Raw genomic sequence first — 12,691 nt, 5'->3', positions numbered from 1 at the left:
TAAGTATATCCAGTATATGACATTGATATTAGAGCCCACCCCCGGTTGCTCATTGATGCTACTTAAAAAATTCAGATGCATTATTTCAAGCATAAGAGTGACAAAATGTTTGAGTTCAGTTTAGAGTTCGTGTTCTGGACACTTAAGGTCTTGCGAAGATGCCTGGACATCACTATTCTTACAGTATCACTCATCAGGTGGCTAATTAGTTTTGTAGTCAGTTTGTTAGCATCACACGTGCACATGTCTGAGCAGCAGGACAGAATGGACTGAGTTGTGAGGCCTAATCACAAACGTCCCACTCATATTCATTTACCCTGTCTGAGTTGTCTCTGAAGACAAGGAATATGCAATGATGATAAACACAATTTCTAACTGATGTTCATGTGGCATTGACATCTGTATCACCAAAAGCCCAGGAACGTGTTATTTCTTTGGAATTGAGTAAACAACTGCATTTTAAAACCTTTGTTTACAAGAAAGATGTGTTTGCTGCATTTCTGAAAACAGTTTGGTAAGAGTTTAATGCACCAATTTAAGTTTTATTTCACTGCTACATCCCTGGAAGTTGTAAAACGGCAAGTTCAGAAATGAGCGTCAATGGAATCCTTTCCAGACGTACCTGCAGAGCAAATTCAAATTTGCTTACAGGTTCGTCTGAGTTCCCCCAGACTACACGTGACCAAAATCAAAGGCAAACCTGTGGTGTGTCCTTATGTATATGCGCAAGTAAATGTATAAGATTCTATTTTCTTTAAGGTAATAACATAGTCTAGGATTGGCACAGTTTCTATGATATCAATACCTATATATATACTATACCTTGAGGCAACATCAGCAACTTCCTGTATGTGATGACACCTGAGGCTACAGCAAAGGTAACCATGGAGTCAGTGCCCCTGTGGGCAGGAGGATTGTGACAGCTCAGAGGCAGGAGATCCCATAATGAGATAAGGTAAGGATAAGCTCAGGTGCTATGGCAATTACGCAACCAGTGGAACTAAGCCAGGTCACTAAAGCATAGCTTAACAATGTCCTCACATGTGATTGGACACTTGAACAGTCCAATCAATAAAACACCAAAAGATAGTGAAACAGATCATGGCAGCTGAGACATAAAAAAAGATGGAATCGAAGAAAAATACAAGAGAAAGGAAACAATTCCACTGCCCAGAGATGTTTCCTCTGCCCCTTAATGTGTCACTTCAACCATGTTTGACCGCTTACAATGTGATGTGGCAATCAAAACTAGGCTGATTAAAGGAGCTGAACTACCCCGTTGTGTAATCCGCATGTAGGCCTTGTAGGGCTGTAGCCACGTAGGGCTGTTAATTCACGTAGGGCTGCATGAGTCCCCTTCCCAGCTGAGATAACAAGTCTGGTAATTAAGTTCATGGTGCAGATGGGCTTGAGTATATTTCTGTCTCTGTTTAACTTTTGCGACCACTAATGTTGTAAAATTCCAGCTGGTTTCTTCCTGGAAAAGGGCCAACTCTCCAAGACTTGAACCACTCTTTATTGAGCAGTATTACCAGGCTTTCTGTGATGGTTAATAAAAACAAGACGTTAGTGCAATGACTGATCAATGTTGATATTATTATTTGTCAAGGCCCTTTATGAATGTGGCCTACTATCAAAATTCTGGATATTTTTACTGTAGTGGACTGTAATTACTGTACTGTAATTAAAGCCCTGCCTGTGTCTGCTCATATAACTTTAAGGGCCCTAATTTATATGGTGGGCAAAGTGCAAAGTCTGACCCAAGCTAATTTAATAATGAGGCCAAATCTATTAGCTAATTGTATACCATGAGCAACATGTTAAGCACACACACTGGTGCATCAGCTCATTACTCCCCCACACCACCCCATAGCTTTAGTTCATGCTGTTACGACCCTGTGGGTCCTTCTGTGTGTCCTTTGTGTCTGTTCCTTCTGTTGTGTGCCTTACAGGCAGGTTGGGGCAGCTGAGTGGTGGTGTGATCCAATTGGACGTCATAATAGCCTGTCCCTTTAAAAGCGGCTGACATCATTCAGGAGGTCTCTCGCTCTTGCTTGTGCTTTTGGGATCACTTTTCGCTGCCATCGCAAGGGCCAGCCTCGGGCCTTACCCGTGCAACCATCGTCATTCTCCACTCACCGAGGGGAGAGACTGGGAGTGAGCGCCTGGCTGCTGAGGCCTACTTTCAAGGCCTTGCTTTTTGCTGTTGCGCCTAGGTCTGTTTTGCATACTTCAATAAAATGAATAAATACACATAATATTATGTTCCGTTGTCTGCCCGTTTTTTCACTATTCAAATACTTTATGTCCCACAAGCCCTAGACTGGGATGCAACAATGCACAAGATACTGTGCTTATACTTTATTGAGTGACTTTGCACTTTACCCATCATTGGGGCCCCCTATGGGCCCTAAAACTACTGGTCCAATTGAATTCACATTTTCAAACAAGCCACAGGGTTTCATATCTTGGTCCTCTTGCTAGACCATAAAATAAATTCGATCAACCAATTTGTTTTCACTACCCCGCGAGGGTCTGAAGTTGCCTGTCTGACTGCTATTGTTATCTCTATGGTGATGGAACTCAGGGTTCAGACTAGCAGGATACTCTTCAGAATAATGACTGACAATGGGGCAGTTAAGGGATCTCCCTTGTGGTACCAACATTACATGAGATGGCTTACATCTGTCTTGGGAAATCACAGGATGACTCAATGACAGGTAAAAGTCTTGAGCAAGATAAGGTGAGCGTCGGGATTACACGTGCCGAGTGTGTCACTAATTCACGGATTGGGGTAAATGCAGAGACCAAATTTCCCTCACAAGATCAAGAGTATATACTTATACTACAATTGTCTGTAAAATTGTAGAACTGTATTTTGACTACACTGACAAATACTTCCATACAATCTTACTCTACACAGGATTCCAGATAGTGGAGAGCAGTGTGAGGGTAACCATGTCCAGGAGGGACACTAAGTAAGTTGTTGACAGGTGTTGCCAGGTTACTGTTGCTTGCACCTGCATTTCTGCAGCTGTTTCCCCCATTCAGCAAGCTGGATATTATCCACACCCTCCTAGATGTTTGAAAACACCAACACATGGAGCAAAAATGTTTGCAAATTGTGAACTTGGAAATGCTTTTTGACAAGCACATAACATTTAATAGCTCTCTCATTACTCACAGATGCCAATTTCAATTAAATTGCCTTTGCAAAGCAAGCATCCAAACATTTCTATAAAACCAGTCAAGACTCTTACAGCGGTGTTTATTACTAAGCAACAAATTGTTACATGTATCTGTGCAAAAGCCATACATGTCCTGCATGATTCTTTTAGCAACAAGAAAACAATGTTAAAGTACAACATTTTCAAAAAATCTTCAAAACGTTATTTCAAACAAGCAGACAAGCGTAAGGAAAAATACTTAGGCATAGTCACCACACAAGGTGCAAAGGCAAAACATAGATAAAAGCCAGATTGTTGGTAAACAGCAGGGAAGCGCGGCAAATTGTCAAAAGTTAAAAAATTAGGTACATAATTCCACACTTTCCTTCATTTTAAATCACTTAAAGCACCACAGATCATGAACAATGGCACACGCAGACAGGGAATCAAATGTCTAAACAATGACTCCACACTGAGTGCGCCTACAGCGAAACAAGGAGGGGAAGGGAAATCAACCAAAATCTCACAAGAAAAAAGATTTTTCAGGCAGACCTCTGAAAGAGAAAGAGCCCATAAATAGTGGTGGGGCTCACTAATGTAGGTCAGATGGCTGGGTGCCAGGGGAGCGCCGCCCACCCCACAACCCCTTCCTCCTTGGCAGTGACTGTTAAAGACAGACGAAGGAAATACTGACAGTCCAAAAATCCCCAGCTTGCAAACTCCTAAATCAGCAACATCTGGGCTGCATTAGCCAGGCCAGTGTTTCTGCACAGACAGAAACTGAAAAGGCCTCTTAAAGATGTGCAGGCGACTACACATTCTTCGTCTGTACGTTTGGCCTTCAGTGAATTAACGATGACCAACGTGTAAAGACAAATGGGTACATATAGTGGTGTAAGGCTCATCATAACAGATGTGACATTCGTTCAGTTCAAGGCAAGAACTCAAGAGTCTGAGCTCAGTGGGAGAGGGACACACAGGTATGCCATGAGAGCAGATAACCACAACACGAACAACCCCAGAACATATACACTCGAGTACAGAAAAGTGCAAATAGTCTCTTTAACCATATCTACGAAAGGGTTAAGCACCATGGTCAGAGGAGGAGCAGGATCCAGACCCCTGTGAGACGTGTGTGTGTATGGGTGGACGTTTTAGTGTGGAGAGTGCCATGAGAGTGAGGCATGTTGGTGAGTGCAGTGCTGTGTGTTAGGATGAGAGAGGTTCAGATCCATCCGCTTTGCTAAGCAGATCACACCCACTCCTGCAGGGATCGTTTGCAATGGACCAGAAGTTTTGGCGTCTCCTTATTCTGGAGCGTGCTAATGATGACATAGATCACCCCCAGGATGCACAGGATCAGGACCAAAGGCACAGTGATCAGGACTAGAGTTAGAACATGATCATCCCTGTCATTGACCTTCACTACCACATCTATCTCCTTATCCTTTTCCTCATCCTCCTCTTCCTTTCCATCCTCATGGCTGGAGTCTCCGTTGACGGTAGGATCTTCATCGGCACCTTTGCCCCCATCTGGATTGGAATCAGTGTCCACATCTGGGCTCCAGTACACTGTGCAGCCCATGAAATCTTTGACGATAGATTTGGGGTATCCCTTCTCCACTTGCAGCTTTGCGTTGTCAAGTTTCCAGTACTGAGTGCCTTTGTAGAAGTAAGTGTATTCTGTAAGTAGAAAAGGAACAATGATGAGTGAGCGCGAACACCAAAGCCAGATAATTGTGGGGTCCTGCAGTTTTTATATGCCAAATGTAGTTACAATTGTTCTGCCCTAGCTTTGCGTTTACAACTAGAAGTAAAACAATCTAAAGTTTCCTGTTGAAGCTGGAGCATTTTCATGATTAAATGTCTTATTAAATTATTTTGATGATTAAATGTCTTGTCAAAATCGTTTTTATTTGGTTTCTGTGTAGGAGAAAACATCACACTTACCTCCATCTTCACTGAGAAATGCTCCTTTGATGGAAGCAGGGATACCATTCCATACGCTCACTGGTTTAGGGTAGCCTTCGTCTACAAGACGTGTTTCTTCCTTGAAGCGCCAATATCTGAGGAACACAGATTTAACAGATGTATACTAATGTATAAATGTCCAATAATGTATACTTATTGCAGACTTGAGACTTACTCCTGGTACCCTCATTGTCACGTACATTACACCAGAACGTTGCATCAGACAATCAAAGGATGGACTTTTACAAAGCATGTGTACTTACTGATTCCCTCTGAAGAAATATGTGTGGCCTGCTGGCTCCCACCAAATGGCTGTTTCAATTCTGTCTGTGGGAATGCCCTGGCCATAGTGAAAGAGCTCCTGTGGATATCCTGGCTCCAAATCAGCCTCTCGAAACACCCAGTACCGACTCCCTGCAATATCAAACACGACAACCTCAACATAACTAAAATGAAATCAAAATGTGACTAACTATCTATTAAAAATGCATCCTGAGCCATGCATACATAAAAGGCAGCTAGCTTTTTATACTGAGGCCACTCTCTAATTCGATTCCTCCAAAAAAAGTTTCAAACTGAAAGTAGAACAGTCAGCATCTGGTCTAGTGTATGACGCAATCAACAGTTAAGCAGCTGTGCCAGGTGCTGAACACTAAGAGGCTCTTTTTCCACATTAACATTTCAGAGTGTTTTACTAGTGACATAATTTGGCAAAAAGAATGTCAATGGGAGAAACAGACTGCTTAAAGACAGAGCACCACAAAGCTTTGCATACTCAGTGTTTTTACTCAAACCTGCAGTTAGAAAAGCAGTGAAAGGAGTCACACACAACTGAAATATGTACACTGAATGCACTTGGCATGCTGCTAAAGGAAGAGAGGAATACCTTTGAAAAAGACAAATTTCCCGTCATGACGTTCATATGCAGCATCTATGTTATCCGGCAGTCCCATCCAAAACAGTGAAATAAGCATTGGGTAATTGTCCAGAACCTTGTTCCTTCGGACCCTCCAGAACCAACGACCCTGTTGTTAAAAGAGACATTAAGATAGCAGTTCTCATCCACATATAATGGTATTTTACATAACAATGCAGCTAACTAACTAAACAACTAAAAAAAATGGACATAACATGCTACTAAACACTGGAGATGAAGTGTTTCATTTACCTTAAAAACAAACATCTCTCCCCGCAGCAAAGTGACTGTGTCAAAGTTGCCATCACAAATATTGGGAGGAGCTCCATCGGAGCGCTGTGTTGGCCGTGGTCGATAGGTCCTTCTAGTTGGAGCTACCGGTGGGACCCAGGGTTTGGTAGGTCTTGGTTTGGGTTTTGGGGTGACGCGGTTAGCAACTGTAGAGATGATGTCAAATGATGGAGTAGGGGTGGCCTGGGTTGGGTCATGCACTGGATGTCCTTCAAGACATTAAAAACATTCATATTCACATTCAGGTCAGAACAAATATTTTACTATAGATCTACAATGACAGGCCAGATGGCAGAAGACTAAAAATGAGATGCAATTATTTGAAGAAATGCACCATAAATTTCATGAATTCCGTTCAGATCATCCTCGTGGAGAGAAAAATCATCCGTCTTCATCCACTGGTAGAAAGGAGCCATGATGGCTGAGGGGTTGTTGGAGTGCTCCAGACCAAGAGCATGGCCAAGCTCATGGACTGCCACCAGGAAGAGATCAACACCTGAACACAAACCAACAGTGGTGTGATCATGTGAAATATATACTCTTTATACTTATATATTCCTCCACTGACTTTAAAGAAATGCCAGGAAAAAAGAGCTACCCAATAATATCCACAAAGATGAGTACAACATATAGGCTAACATTCATCATTGAAAAATGTACAGTATTGCTGGGTCTGATGATCTTTGAATCTAGTCACCTTGCTCATTATGGTTATCAAGTGTCCAGGGTTCATCCAGGTCAAAGTGTGTGTCTCCACCCATCCCTGGGCCGGGGAAGAAGGCATGAGCAAGGGACCCTCCCTCCCCATCAAACAGAGACATATCGCCATGGAATCCGGAGGCAAACAGCACCAATATGTCTGGCTCTCCTTGGCTGCCATTTTTTATATCCTTGTGAGGGATCTCTACAAAGGTAAGAGGCGTCACCCTTTCCCACACCTTAAAGGCCTTACGAATTGCCTCAAATGACCTCTGCTCTCCAATTTTGGGTGTGTGGTTAAGAAGACTGAGAAGCAGAAAAAGGAAACAAAATGTATCTGTTGCATGAGATCTACATGATGTCAACCCATAATTAAGAGTTCAGAAAACACAATTGATATTGTGTAAAAAGATTGGTCAAACATAATCAGATGTTGGGTTAAGAAATAGCAATTTACCTGTAAGTTAATTTATCTTTATCCCATTTTTGGCCAGTGAGTACGAATCGCTTTCTTCGTGTGCTTCCTTCATCTGGCTGCACAAATCGATCTGGCACACCACATCGAGGCCTTTTCATAGCACTGAAGTGGTATAATGCTTTAGATTATAAATATTTACAGGCGTCTCTGCCAGGCATAAATTATAATTTGTTATTGTTTAAAGGCAAATGGAGTAATGTTACAAATTGTTTTTGTTTTGTTTTACTGTAGCATATATGTAAGTTGATCATTACCCTAGACAGGTTTAGAAAAAATAATGTATAAATAAATAAAGCAATAGGCCTACCCAGTTTTGGCAAATGGAATGTTAAAAATAGCTTTTTTTCAGTTTCTAAAAATAAATAAATCAATAACCAGTTTTATATGCCTACAGCACATGCTCCTCCAAATGTAAACAGAATGTCAGAATAAAGGGCATCCATACCCAAGGGTAGCCTGGTCCATAACTCCAGTAACCTCTAGGCCATAAAACCGCTGCATTTCGCTGACCGCATTCAAAAGGATTTGTGCAGACTGCATGGTGGACATCTGCTGGCTAGCCTGGGACAAGTAGCCATACTTCCGTAGCCAGGACTGAGATTGCGAGAGGGAAACAAAACATTACTGTAAAACTGAGGGAGGAAACTAGAAGAATTAGCCTACTGGGAAGGACGTCAAGGGTCGGTCTACACTGAGATATATTGATGTGTCTGTGTGTGATATGGCACACTGTGTCATCGCATTGAAATGGCTACTAGTCTCATTTGTCAAAGTCAAAGATATGCACCCCAGTTGTTGTGAGGCTACCCCGTCATAGGCTACAATGGAACAATAGAATAGCCCCTGCAAGCCCCCCTACCCCATGAACGGAGGCATAGCCGAAAGTAAAAACTAAGATTTTGCAGCTCAAAACAATAGGCTATTCTTTTAAAAACTGTAGAGGATTACCTCAGCGTTGAAGGGGTCATCTTGTGCAAATGCCTCGAAGTTACTAATAAGTGACAACCACAAAGGGAAAATAATCCATTTGAACGATCCAGGAGAAAAACGTCCGTATCGGTATAACATTGCACCCCGTTTCTTCACCAGCCTGCAGAATAGCGTTGACCGTCAAAAAACCTGGACGGGCCGACAACACAAAGCAAAGTAACTAAGAAACACGCTAGACCACCCTCATGGCAGCATAGGCTACTCAATAACTAATAAATATGACCTTACATTCGCGATCATTCACCGAAGAAAGCGGACCTGAAATGCGCTTCAAGCGTCGATAAATCTCTGCTTCACAGCATTTGTCATTAAAATGGCAAATTTACAGCCGAACGGCCAATACTTGAAAACTTTGATCAAGTTTCGGACCGTCTGTCAGCTGAATGTAGACTATTGCTCGTCCGCCTCAAATTACGCCGCAACTGTCTTATCGACATATATTAGCACGCATTTGAACTTTCCAATCAAAACTCTGAGAAGAAACGCATACGGTGTGGCTTGTACTGAACTAGATAGGGAAAATCCTGCATAACTTTTCACGAGATGTTTTGGATGGCGTCCGGGCGAGAGTTCTATGAGATTAATTCCACTGTAGCCCACTCTCTCAAGCTAGGCTGCTGCCCCACCCGCTTACATACTAGGCCTAACTCAAACACACCACTCCCCCTAATACTGTCAGTGTGTCCATCGCATAAAACTATCCCGTGTTATTATTAGCTTAATAATCACAACTGTGATTGTTAGGCTTATTATATCAATGACAGAAATTAACAAAAGTAACAACCACTGCCATCTAGTGATTTGGAATATTAGGCTACTGTTGTCCATTTTACCGTATGGAATGCCTACGAGTAAATTAATTAGAATGTCTATCTGAGCATGTCAGAGACTGCAACTAGGACACTGCAAAAGTAAATGCATATTTTATTTTAGCCATCTATAGTTGAAATTGAAGACACTCTTCTGGCTCCAGCCTGGGCAAAGGTGATGAGGATTAAGAGAAACAAACCCAGGACCCAGACTGCACCCACAGGAAGCATCAGCATAAGCACCAGCTCTGGAAAGGAGACAAGAAATACCACTCTTATCAATGCATCTGTATACACTACTAGGCCAGCAAGTCTGTGCAAATTTAAATAACAGGTTGGAGATGAGATCTCCAAACTTGGATTTTAAAATATTTTAAATTACAAAGTACCAAACACACATACTAGATTTTTGTGTGGAAGTTTCTGTTTTGTCAATTTTAATGGGCCCATAAGACAGAAGACCTTGGGTTGGGCCTTCCCTGGCAGCTTCTCGTTTAGTGATGCTTTTACATTTCTGAAAGCATGAACAAAAGACCATAAGTACAAACCAGGAAGTATCAAACACTTTTAAGAAAGAAATGCTCGGAGGAAGTCATCCCAGAGTTAAATTACAACTACACATCTATAAGAACACATTCTGGCAGAGCCATTGTTGAAGGTCAACTCTTTTAAACGGAATGTAATATGAGAGGTGTGTTTTTGGTTTGTCTACTTTGCTGAATACTAAACATTAACTTCCACATTGGACTACTGAAAATGAGCAAAGAACTTACTGGTCTGCATGGTTCATCCTCATCTGGAGCACAAATGTGCACCTTGCAGTGGAGGTAGACAACACTCGGCTCAGCTACAAAGCGGAACATACTGAAGGAGTAGCGAACTGTGGAACTCTTGCCATTTCCAAACATTTCACTCATAGTCCCGGTTTCAAAAATTACAGTCTCATCATTGACACACCTGGTTAAAAAAAAAAAATGTAACTTTTTCTACATGGTTCGGGTTTGATTCCACAATATACAATTTTAAAGATGCATCTGTCCATACTATAATACATGGTGAGCTTTAAATAGGTGAACAAACCCATTCAGAAGCAATGGATGAGTCAAGCCTGTTGTTTCATTGTGCTTTGGTGACTGTGAAGCCCAACACTCATTCACGTTCAGCAGGAAGAAATCCTTGGGCTCTGTGACAGACACCTGCACATACACTTTGTCCCTCAGGTGAATTGACGGAGCACTGCTGAAGGCATCCGTGAAGGTGTGGTCTTTAAACAAGGCCATTTCAACCGTCACATCCAACTCATCAACCCGCACCACTGTCTCACTGAAAACGACACTTGTTTATTAAAATACACTTTATGATAAAGAAATCCATTCATATATGAAATATAGGCCTAATGGTACCTGGAGAAGGGATGAATGGGAAAGGGTAGACTGACAGCTCGCATATATGGATACACACATGTGTAATCAATTTTCACAGTTGGATCTCTGATGATATTCTCATGTACATTTGGGTCTGACATCAGTGTTAGGGAATATGCAATGTGTGTGATATTTTTCTGTTGGAGGAAGAACGGGAAAGTTATGGCTAATATAAACCATCATGACCTAATCAAATACAGACGGGACCTATAAACTGCAGCTGTAGAGAATAAACAAAAGCAGACTTGAGGACTGGATCCTGTAGGGAATTCACTCACCTCCAGAGGTTTGCCTCCACAGGCAGCATACTGGTCTTTTGACGTTCGCACTATGTAGTGTGGAACAGCAGAGATCACTTCCTTATGTGCCCTGCAGCTTTTGTTTGCCAAGTGCAGAGATTCCACTGACACGTTGTAATACTTGAAAAAATCCTCGATGACTGTGATGCTAATGAAGTTCTTTCCGCACATTACTTTCATCGAAGCAACTTAAATGGGGCGAAAACAGCAGGATCACATTGGCTACAGGTTAACACTGTTTGACATCCTGATACTGCATTACCTAACCCTGCATTACCTACCTTTGTCACACAGATCTCCATAATATTCCATGGCGCACTTACAGCTATGTCCATCAGCAGATAGAATACAGTTGCTGGTATTGGTACAGTTTGAAACGTCGCATAGTCCTACAACAAATTAAACAGTTAGTACACTGTTGTTAGAATATAGGCCTAGAGATGGTATGAAATCTAGACCGCTACTGCTCACCAGCAACACCAACAAAAAGGCTTAGGGAAAACACCACAAAACCTACAGTTGCCTGAAATACAAAAAATAAGAATTAGGCTATGTTCATTGTTCCAATAGTCTTAAAGCCTACCATCAATGTCAACATCATACTCATTAAAGTGTGGGCACCTTATGTCCAGGCCGAAGCATTACAAGACAGATCATTTGGATCAAAAAGGGAAAAGAACACGCTTAGCCTATATTTTCCGAACTGGAAGGCTGCAAAAGTTCAAAATTGAGAACGCAATTCAGACCTAAAGACGGACTACCCGATTCAAAATTGCTCTCTTGATTGCACTTAATGAAGGACACCGGTGTGTTTATAATCAGTTCAATTCTGACAGGCAATGCCCTATTAGTTAAGCTGCTCTGAGATGGCCTACATTCCATGCAGTCTTACCTCCGAAATAGATGTTTATAGACATGCTTTGCAACCTTTTGTGATGGCCTGTTTATTTCGTCAACTATGAACGGACGGTATAATTGCAGTTGTCCCTGCTTGTTTGATATCAAGGTAGGCTAAAAGTCGCATCCACATGTTCATGGCATCAGATAAATGCAAAGTGTGCAGGATCTAGGCCTATGTGTGGGGGACTGTGTTACCAGCCCACCCACCAATATTCTGCGACTCATTTCGTTTGGACATGCAGCTGCAAGGCCTATTCAAAGATGCCACCCATGCCTGTATTCTAACTGACCCCCGTTAATTGGCTTTGTGCCAGGATGTATATGACTTCATTGTGGTCTTGAGATCAAGAGATGGCAAAATGTGTTTTTCAGACAGTCACGTGAAGGGGCTTCCCAAAGGTCCCGTAGCCAAAGTAGGTGGGATTCTGCAGCAGCACTAGAATGAGGCAGAAGACTGGTCCGCCAGACACATCCTATAAGACCAAGTAGTGGACCCGTTGCATTAAAAACATCCCTTTAAAGGTAGCATTGTGGTAACAAATGCTATTTTTACTTGCAATGTGGACACTGGTGAGGGCAACAAATCAGCAACTGCATCAATAACATTGCTCTCTTCACTTCTGTAGCTAAATGAAAGCACTTCTTTAGTCATATGGGTTAGATTGAGTAGGCTAGGCTACACGATTACATTGTAAAGGAAACATCGATTTGTCTGCAGGCTGCAGTAGCCTATGCTAGAAACTCCAC

At 42.0% G+C, this 12,691-nt stretch overlaps 2 protein-coding genes across 7 annotated transcripts; both read right to left on the bottom strand.

Annotated features, from left to right (window-relative positions):
• Positions 1-3,251: 3,251 nt before the first annotated feature.
• mmp15a (matrix metallopeptidase 15a) lies at positions 3,252-9,327 on the bottom strand. Of its 2 annotated transcripts, none has more exons than XM_042109893.1 (11): positions 8,736-9,327; positions 8,471-8,641; positions 7,968-8,116; positions 7,502-7,624; positions 7,043-7,350; positions 6,680-6,841; positions 6,307-6,554; positions 6,025-6,163; positions 5,402-5,552; positions 5,118-5,233; positions 3,252-4,850 (listed from the first exon to the last, which is right to left on the bottom strand). In XM_042109893.1, exons 2-11 carry the CDS (start codon positions 8,588-8,590, stop codon positions 4,420-4,422), a joined length of 1,947 nt encoding a protein of 648 aa, XP_041965827.1. In that variant the 5' UTR covers positions 8,591-8,641; positions 8,736-9,327; the 3' UTR covers positions 3,252-4,419. The 2 variants fall into 2 exon arrangements, with proteins under 2 accessions (XP_041965827.1, XP_041965828.1); XM_042109894.1 differs by having other exon boundaries at positions 8,741-9,327.
• Positions 9,328-9,420: 93 nt separating this feature from the next.
• On the bottom strand, positions 9,421-12,200 carry zpd (zona pellucida glycoprotein d). Of its 5 annotated transcripts, none has more exons than XM_042109898.1 (9): positions 11,937-11,959; positions 11,516-11,567; positions 11,326-11,433; positions 11,024-11,232; positions 10,725-10,882; positions 10,402-10,644; positions 10,095-10,278; positions 9,724-9,835; positions 9,421-9,569 (listed from the first exon to the last, which is right to left on the bottom strand). In XM_042109898.1, exons 3-9 carry the CDS (start codon positions 11,354-11,356, stop codon positions 9,442-9,444), a joined length of 1,065 nt encoding a protein of 354 aa, XP_041965832.1. In that variant the 5' UTR covers positions 11,357-11,433; positions 11,516-11,567; positions 11,937-11,959; the 3' UTR covers positions 9,421-9,441. The 5 variants fall into 5 exon arrangements, with proteins under 5 accessions (XP_041965832.1, XP_041965829.1, XP_041965831.1 ...); XM_042109895.1 differs by lacking the exon at positions 11,937-11,959 and adding an exon at positions 11,666-11,905; XM_042109897.1 differs by lacking the exon at positions 11,937-11,959 and adding an exon at positions 11,648-11,903.
• Positions 12,201-12,691: the final 491 nt, after the last annotated feature.

This window comes from Alosa sapidissima, chromosome 11 (assembly GCF_018492685.1).
Source record: "Alosa sapidissima isolate fAloSap1 chromosome 11, fAloSap1.pri, whole genome shotgun sequence".
NCBI lineage: Eukaryota > Metazoa > Chordata > Actinopteri > Clupeiformes > Clupeidae > Alosa > Alosa sapidissima.
This window is presented reverse-complemented; position numbering and strand designations above follow the sequence as displayed.